General features: G+C 37.4%; 1 protein-coding gene across 2 annotated transcripts in view; it reads right to left on the bottom strand.

The window, feature by feature from the left end:
- TRPM3 (transient receptor potential cation channel subfamily M member 3) overlaps positions 1-13538 on the bottom strand; it is a gene marked incomplete at both ends in the record, with an annotated part of 376542 nt that overhangs the window by 67758 nt on the left and 295246 nt on the right. For both annotated transcript variants that reach the window (XM_084224553.1, XM_084224554.1), the window contains one exon: positions 13085-13208. In XM_084224553.1, the coding sequence (XP_084080679.1) occupies positions 13085-13208 (124 nt within the window). The remainder of the gene's footprint in view (positions 1-13084; positions 13209-13538) is intronic.

The following is a 13538-nucleotide window of genomic DNA, read 5'->3' as shown; positions in this document are numbered from 1 at the left end:
CATGGAAGGTTTAAAATACATATAGCAACCTTTAATTTCTGTAGTCAGAGGCAAGAGGAAATGCAGACACTTCCTAAAGTACTTATGCAGAATTTACACTTAGAAATGTCCAATATCTTTAGGTCTTAAAAAACCTATCTGTTTTGCTGGAGACCTCTTGTTCTGGTGTTTTCTTTCCCCTGAGTTAACAGGTAAGAATTACATATTTCCTGAGTTAACAGGTAAGAATTATATATTTTCAACTCCAAGAGTCATTAATGTATGTCACAACCTGCCAGTGCAACTTACAAGTACATTGGTGGGTGAATCTCTGCAGAGAACCGGTAATGAACACATTGAGGACATTGGCTGAACCCTGTTAAAATGGGATACAAATGCTACTGCACTAAAAAAACATGCTGTGCTACAGGAAAATGTCTGGGTCCTAAGCTCTATTCTCAGGCTACCTCTTTCTGGATGAGTATCTTCCATCTTGGTAGATGCAAAAATAACAGAACATTAAAGACTTAGAAAGCCATTTAATAACTCATTGCTGAGAAAAAGTCTTCCTTCTTTCAGTGAAGAAAAAGTGCCTAAGAGCACCTACCTACTGCAGACCCTTTAAGCCTGTTGCTGAGTTGTACCCTCTGGACAACTTTAGAAGAAAAAAATACAGAAGGAAGAACAATCTAGTAAGGTATGCACATGGCATCCAGGACATTTCATTACAAAGTAATAAATTCCAAGAATCCTGTATTTAAAAGTTAAAAATGCTAAGGACTCGCTCATGTACCAAAAGGAAATAAGCAGATAAGAGTTGCAGTTTTAGTCAAACTACCACTAGACATTCTTCTGTATTGTTGTGAAAAAGGGAAGGCTATTTGGAAAAGAAATTTTGTCTGTGCTGCTCTGTTTCACATTGTATCTATGAAAATGTTTCCTATTTTTCATAGGACCATAATGAAAGTGTGTTAGAGAGTAGAACTACCATTTACCCTACCCCACTATTTCTTTTGAGCCAAAAACTAATTTACATGCAAAGACAAAAAGAAACCCCAAAATCAGGTACTCTTTTTTTTTCCATAGGGATTTGGGCCCACATTATTACCTCTGTGTAGCTGGTATTTTCAATTGTTGGTGTTAAACTCACTTATTTTAAAATAACTTTTTTTTTTCTGTTCCTCTGCCACCCCATTGGGTAATTTGGGGATGGTCTTTTTCCTATTTCCTCCTTTCTTTCCTCAGAGTTCACAGTATTTATAGGCTTCAAACAGCTTTTTCAGGTAATTTTCTGAGTCATTTCAGAGAGCAACTGTGATCTCCAACAGAAAACTTTTTTTTAGAAAAAGCGTTTTTCTTTTCTTCTTTGCAAATACAGCAGAAGCTGGGTTTACCATTCCTTACAAACACAGAATTTTATTGCACTACACTGAAGAGATATATTTCAGAAAGACATACGTGAAATAGGCAAAGGAATCATCAGTAGAGGCTTCCCAAAAATCTGCAAAGCAGTTTATAGACAACTGGTTTCTTGCTAAATGTCTTGAATTCTTTTGGTGTGCCCATAGTGATCTCCTTGCAAAAAACAGTAGCAGATACTTTCAAAGCTGGGACATCTGGAATCCATCCAGGTGGAGGTGCTTGGAGCCTGGGAGTCAAACAAACTACCTCTCATTTCCCTCCACAAACCTGCCTAAGTAAAATGCAAGAGATTTGCCCTTAAAAGAAGGAGGAGACACATGCTCCCCTGCCCTCCCCCTCCACTGTGTCTCCCCCCACAAACAACAAATCAACAGACCACAAACCAACAAACTACAAACAAACAAACCCAGCAACAAAAAGCTGGGAAGGTTCTACCTCATTGCAGATTCTACTGAAATATCTTAATGTAAACAGGATTAATTTCCAGGAAAATAAACTAACTGCATCCTCATTCTGCCTAGGAAAACGTGGCAGGAAACCACTGAGCCAAAACTGAGCCTTTGCAAGTAGGATTACAGCACACTGTGTTAGTTGCCAGCAATAATTACAGTCCAGCAGGGCAGAAACCTAATTTTCAGGCAGGGCAGGTAGAAAGCAAGTAAAAACCAAGAAGATGGAGCAAAGAAGAGCAGCAGGCTAGAAGGCAAGGTGGGAGGAGGCTGGAGAGGTGCTGGGGGGAAGCAGAAGGAAAGTATTATCTGACCTTGGACTCTACCAAAAGCACTTATTTTAAAACTGCTTTGCTCTCTGTTTCTAATCTGTTCCATCCTTGTTTGACAGATTACTTTTTCTTTCCTTTACTTGTACACAGTTTTTGGCTCAGCAGGGTCAGTTTAGTCTTACGTGTTTGATTTATTCTTTTATTTTTTCTGCCTCCGTGCTGATATTGCATTGAGCTCCTAAAGGCAAAGTCAGGTAACAGCAGTGAATATCAAATAGACTCTCCAGACTGTGTCTGGAAAACCAGTGTCCAGATTAGCAAGTAGTAAAACACAAAAGTTTGTTTTGCTTTAAAGAAGGCTCCCTAAGACATCATAACTGTGTCACAGCTTGCCATATTCAGGCCTAGGTGGATATATAAATTATTAACTTTCATCCATATGAGCTGCTATGCATTGGACAGTACATAAAAGTTTGTACTCCACATGGGCAAAGTTGATTTTACCCCTAGAATGAGAAGCAAGAGCAGCAGACTATAATCATCAACTGTAAATTTCCCAGGCCATAGGATGGTAATGAATCTAAAAACTGCTCTGAAATAGTCTAAAGCAGTGTTTGGTAAAATGAATGACAGTAAAATAAATGACAGATCATAAATATTCTTTCAAAATACCAGCATTTTCAGTTCCTCTTTTCATGCCTTTACTAGCCAAAAAACAAGTCTTTCCCTCCTAACACAGCCCTTTTTTCCTCCTAGGATTTATTCTGAAAATTCCACAGAGAGGGAAGAGTTTACTCTGAGGTAATTGTAAGGTGCCAGGATTAAATTTGGATAGCTATGTATCACAAGGCTGCACTTGTATTTATTCTGAAATATGTGAAATTTTTTTTTTTTTACAGTAGGGTGAACCTTGACCACTTCAGAGTATGAAGAGAGAGCTGAAATATGGTCAGATTTTTAGCATGTATTTGTTTGGAGAGGGAGGCTGATATGCACAATTGTACAGAAAGATGTTTTACCCTGTGTCATGAAAGAGACAAGACATGAAGGAGAAAAGTAATTCTTTAAACCTCAAATTCACTGTACCTGCTGGCTAGACAATGGATAGCTGAAGATGAAGGAAAAAAAATCAGGACAGCAATGATGAGGGCAACGAAAGCACCAAGTGTACTTGCTTTACAAACTTAGCACTCTAAGAATGCTGCAAATTATTCATGCTTTTAAAGATGTAATTTTTTTCTCATGATCATTTCATTATGACATCAGGAGAAACTATATGGTGGTTTAAAATATATTTGAAGTGATTTTTTTAGTTACCTCCAGAAGATCTTTTAGTGTCTTTAAATTTCACCTCTGAAATATAAATTTCACCTCTGACATATAAACTTTTCTTATGCATCTCAGTTATATAAGTAAGAATAAAATCTCTCCCTTTTCTAAAAATAACACAGATGCAATTGTGAGTGCAACCTGAAAATCTCCTGTTTTAGAACACAGTTTGGTTTCGCTAAATAGGCAATTACTTCCAGAATACATGTTGACATTCATAATTTAGCTAGGCCTGCTTAAATATTTCAGCAGAAAATTATCCTGAAAATAAAAATGAGAGTTTGATAAAACAAAACATTAAAGGAGGTCAGTTATGCAAATTGTCAAAATGGTTCAGGTAAGACGGGAAAGCATTTCCCTTTTTCTTGGAAGGAATAACACTTTTTAACACAGGGGAAAAACTGTTTGAAGTGGAGGCACAACAAAGATCAAAGTGAGCAGGTGAGTCAGTGGGTCATACTGCAGAAGAAGAGGGATGGACAAGTAAGAGAAAATTCAAGAACAGAAAGATTAGAGGGAATTGTGTTTAGGGAAAACATAACTTTAGTAGTTTGCTATTTTGAGAATACAAAGGAGAATTCCGAATAAGGAAATATGAGGGGAGAAGTTTGAATGTTGATTGCAAAATTTCAACAATTTTACCTCCCCTTCATTGTGCCAGCACTGCAACAGTTCATGTTTTAATTTGATTTTTCATAGACTCAGTGTCTAGTAAAAAGCAGGCAACAGCAAAACAATCAGTGCTTATAAGAAAGAAAGCAATTCTGCAATTGAGCCATCAATTGATGTAAATTACTGTAAATGTTTGTCTTTCCCTGTACTTGGTACCTTTCCTTCCAGACTGGGCATCTGACACAGCCTTAATGACTGAGAGAACAGGTAATGTAAACCTCACAGCTCTGTCTCATAAAAAAAAAAAAAAATAGACGTGCACATACTGTTAAATCTTATAGTACTATCAAGATTTTGGAATAGAATATGCATAATTTCCAGTGGAATAAATGACCACAAATGTTTCGGTAGTAAACCTGTTTCTTTTCCCCTACACAGCAGGTTTCATACATTAGGACACTTCACTGCCTGAATTAACAGTCCCTGTGGTTAAAGTCGTAGATTGATGAGTAAATATAAATTTTAGGTCACAAAGCATATATGCAGGTTAATACAAGCCAGACACTGACTGTCCTTTAAAACTCTGGGCTGTGTATATCACAGACTGTGAATTTAAGCAGAGATGTGACTTCATGTAGACTTAGCAGAAACTTGTTAAGATCAGCCAAAGAGAGTAATTGTTTAACTGCTTTAACTGAAGATGGGATAGACATCTTCATTCACACATTTGTATAATCCAAGGTCTTCCATTAGCCTGATTCAGACCAGAAATGTAGAGGAAGTGTAATGCAGTTCACTTCCTGCAACTCCTTTACTATAGAAAGAGTTCTTGGAGGTGTTGGCAAGGCACTGATATAATAGATATTCTTCTGAAACATAAAAGTCACAAGTTATGGAGAAAGTTCATCACTGACATGGATATTCTGTTACTCTAAGAAAACAAGAATTCAGTTTGGTTATTCTCATTGATGTATATCCTGAAAAATTGGGTAATGCAAGTCACGGCCGTAAAAATACTGCCTGTAAGTCTTAGATGCATAAGTATGTCTTCTGAACTGAAAATGCTGACCTTAGAAGGAAGTTTTGTGAGTTGATTGGGTGGCAACAGTATTGATGCTGGGACTGTTGCTCCATGTTAAACTTCAATTTCTACTTTTCCTTTGCAACAGTTTTCAAACAGTCTGATGAGACGTGGAAGCCCAGATTGCTTTGCTGTGGATGATGCAGACGTATGGCTATTCTGTATTGAGGTTGACAGTGTCATGACAACATGCAGAGACCAAGCAACAAAAATAGCCACAAGCCATTAGTTTCTTATCTGGTTTGCTGGTGAGACTAAATAGGCAATACCTGGAAAAGGCAGTTTACATAGTGTGAGATATTCCTGTAGGACAGTAAATTTGCAGTTCCTGCTTTATCTGAAGAAACCCTGCATCTCATACAGTGAGCTCCTCGTCTCTGGCTGAGATATTATAACAATAATGAATGAGTCTCTGTGCCCCATGTGAAGCCACAGAAAGGATAATTTTATTTTCTAAGAAAGATAAAAGAAATTATGATTTCCCAGATACAACAGATCCTGGCAGAGATAAAGGTTTCTGAACATTATCATGGAATATATAAACTGCACTGAACCCTTCCAATTCTCTGATTGCAAAAATTAGTTTATATTATGTAACATGGAATTTTGCTGTGCCACCAAGTACTGCTTTCCTTCAATTTCCTTATGCAGAAAATTTACAGAGCTGTAAAACAATTCAGTGTGCATTTCCCAGTATACCTGTTAATAGTGTAAATGGGGTAATGGATATTTTCACAAACTTACATTTTTAGAGGTAGAAGAAACATTCTAAATTTTATTTCTGTAGCTGAAATTTTAACCACAAAATTTGTAGGAAGATTGGAAGTAAAAAGATTGGTAGTAAGTTGCTCTAGTATCTATCAGATGACTTCACTGTATGTACCAAATAAAACAGAAAGTGTTTGCTTACTGAATATAAGCAATAAAAGAAATATTGGTCTTTGCAGACATGTTCTGGATATGAGGAGGATGGCACAGCAGAACTTCAGGATGGACCCAATAACTAAATTTTACACTTCTGCTTCTGTGGTAGGTCTGACATTTTTGTAGTTTCTGTTAGCAGATGCCCTGCCTCATCTGACAGTTGCTGAAAAGCAGATGGCATGATCAAACGTTTTTCCAGGGTTCAGCGTAATACAACAGCTGTCTTTGTTGTCTTTTTTTTTGGTTTGTTGTTGTTGTTGTTTTTTGTTTTATTTTTTTATATATAGCTCTTTTTCTTGTGAAAGTTGTTCTCTTAATTACTGAAATTAAAAAAAATACTAGCATTAGATTTTTGTTCTCTGTGGAGTCAATGACTAACTTCAGCAAAATTTATCTGGCTTTTTGGCCACTGAAAACACAAAATATGGTCTTGGTTCTTTACCAAAAAAGAAATCAGGTGGTGTTTGCAGAATTAAAAACCACTACACATTATCTTAACACTTACAGAGGTAGAACCTAAGTACTAGATTGATTCTATTGATTTGTATGGCTGGACAGGAGGTTTAACCTTCTCCAAAATTACTAGAGTTTCACAGTCATTCCTGAAGTGGAATGGCACATCAATTTGGACACAGAGGACAAACTGTGTTCCACTTTATGCTGTAAATCTCACAGAGTGTTTCCATGGGATAAACGAGAGCTGTTTTAGCAACCAGCAGGCCAGCAGTTACATGATGCTCTCCTGCTCCAAAGGCCTGCTGCCAAATTATATGCTGTTCCCAGCAGCTATGCTGCAAGAGCTACAGTTAAGTTTTACTGTGTGAGAAGACATCAAGCCCTTTTTAGGTTCTTCTCTAAGAGAAAAAAATAACATCAGTACTAAAAAACATTAGCTGAAATGATTTTATTGTTTCTGAAGAAAAATTTATTGAGAAAACCAGACCTAAATGAACTTCTAACCTCTGGGAAGGGCCAAAGAAATCAAGGGACAATATGCCAGTAAATTCTTAAAAGTCCATCTGATTTAGCTGATATTTAATTCAGATCAAAGTGTATGCTAACAAACAGTTGCAGCCACTATTTAATTAGCATATGAATTTGCTGAGCTTGCACATCCAGCTGAAATATATATCATATATCAAAATCATATACTAGCTTTTTTGCAGCTAGTATATGATCAAGTCAAACTCTTCCCTGTATAAACTCTTCCAGAAACACCAACAGGTTTGCTACAGTAGCCTTTTCAGTCACACAGATCTGAAGCCATCAAGGTAAAGCCTTATTTGTAATCCATACAGAAAAGAAACTGCTAAACCACTGTGAGATGATGGAATGTTGAAGACTCAAACAACCTGCCATGGCCATTTGCAAAAGCTGAGGATGCTTCCCCGATGATGCTCCAAGTAACTGCAAACGGGGTGCACATCCATCTCACAGCTGGGTGGTGAACAAGGCAAGGGAAGAGGCTGAAAAGAGGCAAATCCTTTGAGGTGGGATAGTGCTTTTTATGGCGCCGATGTCTTTACACACCTTGGCTCAGCTTCCCACATAGCCTGAAGGTACTCATCCTTTCTGATAATTGTCTCAACTATACTGAATTAAGAGGCAGCTGTAATGTTGTTGTGTCCCATGATCCACAGTATTACATGATCAGTGTAAAACTCCCTACTTCAGCAGACGTACCTGGGAATTCCCACTGAGTTTGAGTGTGGTATTAACCCACTGGACTTTGTGCTGCATGCACCTTCCCCAGTCCCAATGGATCAAGACTGCGATCATGGCTTCAACTAACAGATACAGAAATTGCAAAAATCAGGTCTCATCTCTGGACCCACAGGTGGTGAGTATACGCCTTTCTAATCTTATCCTCTCTTTTTCTTTCTTTTCCCTTATACATTTTCTTAAGTGTTAATTTTTATGCTTTTATACTGTTGAATTTCTAACCCAAACTGCTACATTTTAAAATTAGCCAAGTATCTTATTCTACCTTATAGTTCTAAAGTTTGCAAGAAAAAGTTTGATATTGAACCTCCCAAGAATTTTGGGGGTTTTTTTCCCATGCACTGCTCAGAGTAAATCAAACAACTTTTTCCAAGTGGACCAGGACATAAGAATGATTTAACAGCTTCCCAATACTTTGTGTAAGTAACCATTAAGAAGAGTGAAAGCCCTACAAAAGTGTGGCAATATTGGCATTTGGATACTGGCCATGCAAGGCAGCTTTCTTATGCACTGCATATTTTGGGAAAACGGGGATCCACCTCTGTTTGACATAAAAGTGAAATAGAGACTTTTGGAGTTTGCTTGAGTTAGCGATATTAATTAAGCATTTAAATTTTAGCTTGTAGAATTATGTGTTGAATTTTAACCTTTTTACTTAAGAAACCTCTGCCATGGTACAAAGGGCATGGAAAAATGCAAATTCCTGAAGCTTCTTGCATAAAGAACAATACTGGGAGAAGACCAAGGGATGCAAAGAACCCAGATAAAGGGGGTCCTCTCTCTTCAAGCTCATCAAGGCTGACAGATGTACTCAGACAAGCACCAAGGGACCAAAAGTGCACATGCAAAGGAGAAAAGTTCAAAAGTTCAATCATGAGGAGGACCACAACCTTCGGCCTCAGAGACCACCAAAGACCCCCGTGCGACCACCACAGCAAGCAAGGCATGCTCAGAAGGGCGTGGAGCTGATTATCATGCGAGGCAAGGACAAGCGGGGCCAGGGGTTGAATATGTATGAAAAGGTTGTGCAGTGTATTGCTTATGGAACACCTTTGTGAATAAAGATGTGGCTCAGACCAGGGCTTGGGGCACAAGTTTTCAGGAGAGCTGTCTGGCTTGTGCCAGGCGCTGACATACATACCCACTTCATAACTACCCCAGGTTGTGGAGTCTATTTATTCCGTGTATTGCTTCGAAAGTACAATAAATAGCGAGCACCTGCATGATCCAGGTTGGCTTGATCTCAGCGCAATGTGCTCAGTTACTATAGCATGACACCTCCTTTGTTTCAGTCTGACAGCCCCAGAACTGCAAGTTGCACATTAAGTCATCTGGAGCTACCTACTGCCATACCCATCAGCAGCACAAAGCTGAAGTGAGGTTTGCACTGTTCCTGAGCAGCCATCATGATTGCCACAGCAACCATACACTGTCATACAGGAACACAGGGCAAGAAGAAAGGCAAGTAGAGGCAAGAAGAAAATATTTATTACGTGCTGCTGTGAACTAGAGATGGGATTTTCTTTTTTTTCTTTTAGCGGGAAATGAATCAAATTGTATCTCTTGCCTCTTGGTGGAAATGTGTTCCATGAATGAATGCATGCACACAAACCTATGCCCACCAACCATGCTCTCTTCGTCCTGCAATTCCTTCTTGTAATGCAGTAGCAGGCAATGACACTATCAGTTACCTTAATGCAGTCACTGAAACTTCAACTATTCAAGGAAACAAATTAAGTGGAAAATGGCCATGGTAGTAAGAAAATAAACTTAACCAGCAGGTGGGACACACTTTACTTCTGGAGTTAATGTGCCATTTTTTATTACTAAGGTGTTTGGATTGGACCTATCCTGATTCATAACAATTCCCATTTTCTATTCAATGAATAAAAGATTAGGTGTATTTAGTCTCAACACACTATTTTGGAATAATTAGTTTTATGACAAACATCTCTCACTGCCGCAGGTCTGGTTGTTTCCAAGGACAAAGACCTTTCTGGCTTAACCACGTGCCCTTCACAGTGGCTGCTCAGGGAAGTTCCACAGACAAACACATGCAGCTTGCTAGAAAACGCATTCTGACTTCTGAGAAATTCACATAATGATTTGTGAACAAAGCACTCCAGCAACATGCCAGTCCCAGCTGCAAAATTAAATGCCCCCAAAAGAGTAGAGCAGCCTGTATTGGCCAGAAAACTCAGACACCAGATTTGCTATCTTTAAGGTAAAATTCTAAGACTCATTTGTTTATTGAGACAGAAGTAAATACTCCTTTGAAAGCTGAAAACAGACTTCTGAGCTATTACCCAACACAATGTGTTTTTCAGGGATAGCCTGAAGTCTCCTAGCCTCCTTCCTGACTACTTAGCTTTGGTGACCCCTCATGCTCTTATTTTAGCATAAAATAGGTCTTGGCATAAACTTTTAAAAAGAATTCTATGTAAATATGGCAATAGAGGATCTCCATAAATATGCTATAAAATAGTATCCTACCCTTATAATCTACTGCTATATGTACACAGACATGTGTAGTCTACTTCATTTAAAATAGATTTTTATACCTTAGCCCACATTAAGCACCTTGGTCCAAATAAATTTCTGAACAAAACTCTGATGCTTATTATGTCAATCAGATAAGTATGTAATTTCATAAAAATTATTCATTGAATTGAGAAGTGAAAGTTCCTGTCTTGCAAATCTAGCACATCTAGGTTTCTCCTCTTCACTTTATCATTCATTGTATGTCCTTCAGTTTTTATTCAACAAAAAATTAAAACTTAAGTAAATAGAACATTATTATTATTATTATTATTATTATTATTATTATTATTATTATTATTATTATCATCATCATCATCATCATCATCATCATCATTCATCATAATCATTATCATTGCAATTATAATTATAATTATCATTATTACAATACATTATTATTATTATTATTATTATTATTATTATTATTATTATTATTATTATTATTATTATTATTATTATTATTATTTTATAGTAATAATAGTAGTAGTGCCTCGTGGGAGTACAATTTAGAGATCATTATTCAAGAGTGAAATCCAAAATGTCAGAACTTGAAAAATCTCATGATCTGAGAAAAGGGGTAATTTTTGCTATGAATATGCTTTTTCCCTGGCTACAACACTTGGATCAGGTTTATATAACTGATGCCAGACTTTTCACACATTTTAAGCAGGTAGAGAAGGAACAATTATTTCCAAGAAAGCTTTTTGTTCCTTGTATTTGTTACTTGTGTTTTACTTTTGTTCTCCTCCTCTGTGATCCAGCTGTATTGATGTACTTTACAAGCACCTTCCTGGCCATACCCTGTTTGCACTCAATTATTTAGTGGCACACAGAAATAAGACAAGCCTCTCTTGCACTGTCTACTTTGTTCTGTATCAATCCAGCAGCTGCAAAATCAGATAGGTAGGCACACTGACCACGCACATAGAGAAAATAGTTAGATCAATCTAGCTGCTACTGAGATCTCTGAGACAATCTGTTGTGTCTTCCTTCTGTTTTTTGAGGGGTTGATCTGACTAATTGTGGTCAGATCATCAAGCAGTGTTTTTCCTTAAGTCAACAACCAAATCAGAGGGTCAAGCTTGAGGAAGGACAAAAGCTGGGACAGATGTGGCAATGTGAAGCATCTAGCTTTGTACGAACAAAAGATATCTTTGAATACTTGCTCCTGGAAGTACTTCACAACCCCAAGGTCATCCATTTCCTCTGGTTATACTGCCTTCAGCACCATGAGCACCACCTTTCTTTTACATAAATATAGGAGGCTGTGAGTCTTACAGGACACCATTAGCCTAGCAACCACACCTGAGACAAAATCTTTCTAGCATACCAATGTTAGAATTATCTGAGTAAACTTAGGTACTAGACAGAAACAACTGTTCTAATGTATTATATTTATATATAGTTAGGCTAACGTTACAAATTCAAATTCAGAATACTTAATTTTGGGCACATCATCTCCTGACTAATAGCTCTTCACAAGATTAGTAGGTGGAGAATGTTGGTGGTTACAGATGTTGCATATCTGCAAAGAAACCTGTAATAAATGCACAGCCTTGCTTGGACTAAAAATCTTAATGTGAATACTGTGGACAGAATCTTCACAGTTATTTCTCAGTAGCAGGGTTTGTTGAAAGACTGACAATCTTTTCTGGATTTAGATGTCTGGAGTAATCAAGAACTGCATTTTTCTAGTCAAGATAATTCAACATCTGCGCTGATTTCTATCTGTCATTCCATTTTTGTTCCTGCCTTTGTGCTCCTTTTGTCCTTCCTCCCTCTTTTCCTCATTCTTTTCTTTCATCTTCTATCCATAGGTATGCTTTTTATGTCTATATGTAGAACAGTGGTTTACAAGTAGGTGCTATTATAATTATAATTATATATTATTATTGCTGCTACTACTACTACTACTACTACTACTACTACTACTACTACTACTGAAGTGGCCACAAAATAATTAATGCTGTTACCCTAAAAAAAAATCACTCTTTCTAATCAGTGGATCAGAAGTGTTACAGCAAATTCACTTTAGAGCATTATTATCAACTTGGAGTTCCCAGAAGCTGTGATGTGAATCAAACCCAAACCTTAGAAGACAGATAAAGTTATAAAATTAAGCATGTCGGTCCAGTCAGTTTGTGACAGATAAAAATTTGAATCGTAATTTTTTTCAATGTGCTTTTTCTTCAAAAATATTTCTGCAAAAGCAGCCTTGTTGATCTCCAAGAAACTATTGAAAGATCTTGTGCTCTTCAAGAGAATACAAGCATATGTTCAAGGGATAGCCTTGCCACTGCAGAACACGAGCCTCAGAGACAAACTGCTTTCCTTTCATGTCACATATCTCCACAGTAAGGTAAGAGCCCTTGTGATACTTCTGCAACTCTACAGCATCTTTAAAATACAGTCCCAGGGACAGATGCATAATTACGCCTTTTCTGCTTTCCGTAGTTGCATGAAGTAGGATTGTAGTCATGATATGCCTGAGGATGACTGAAAAATAGTGATATCCATATCCTACTAGCTAGATTCTCTGTTGTCAGAGGAAACATAGAGGAATTTATAAAAGGGAATAGTTCTGTTGCATTAGTCACTTTAAATGCAAAAATATTGAAATGCAAAAATATTGAGTAAAGTAAACAAAAGCCAGCATGATATCACTTTAGAGTCTGGAAAACAGAGATGAGATTTATGACACCTTCCAACAGGCACATAAAACACTTGATCAAAACAATGCATTCAACTCAACATACCAGCTCCTTCTTCTTCATGCACTCCATGAGGATAATGAAGAGGTGCTGTGCCTGGGTTCGGGTGTATGTGAAAGTCTTCTGGATGGTAACTAGCAACTGGTCCCTCAAAGACTCGTTGATAAGTCTGAAATTCAAAACCAAAAGATTAAATAAAAAACCAGACATGAGTGAACACTGTAACTTCATTTCAACTGTTTTCAGGGACAAAGGTCAATAAAAATAAGAGTCAACAGATCACTGAAGGTTGTTTTGGGCAGGTTTCAAGATCAGGAATTGCTGAAACCATAAGAGATAAATTGGAAAACACTGCTCTAGGAAAAAATGTTGATTGTGCAGAGGTCCCTCATCTACAAAGTTTTCATATCAGTTCCCACATATTGCATGACAGAAGGTCATTCAAACTATCAGCTTAGTGGGATTTCCTAACAAAAACAAGAACCACACTGACAGTCTG

This window comes from Fringilla coelebs (genome assembly GCF_963513975.1).
Source record: "Fringilla coelebs genome assembly, chromosome: Z".
NCBI lineage: Eukaryota > Metazoa > Chordata > Aves > Passeriformes > Fringillidae > Fringilla > Fringilla coelebs.
The sequence above is the reverse complement of the archived record's forward strand: the minus strand, read 5'-3'. Positions and strand labels throughout refer to the sequence as shown.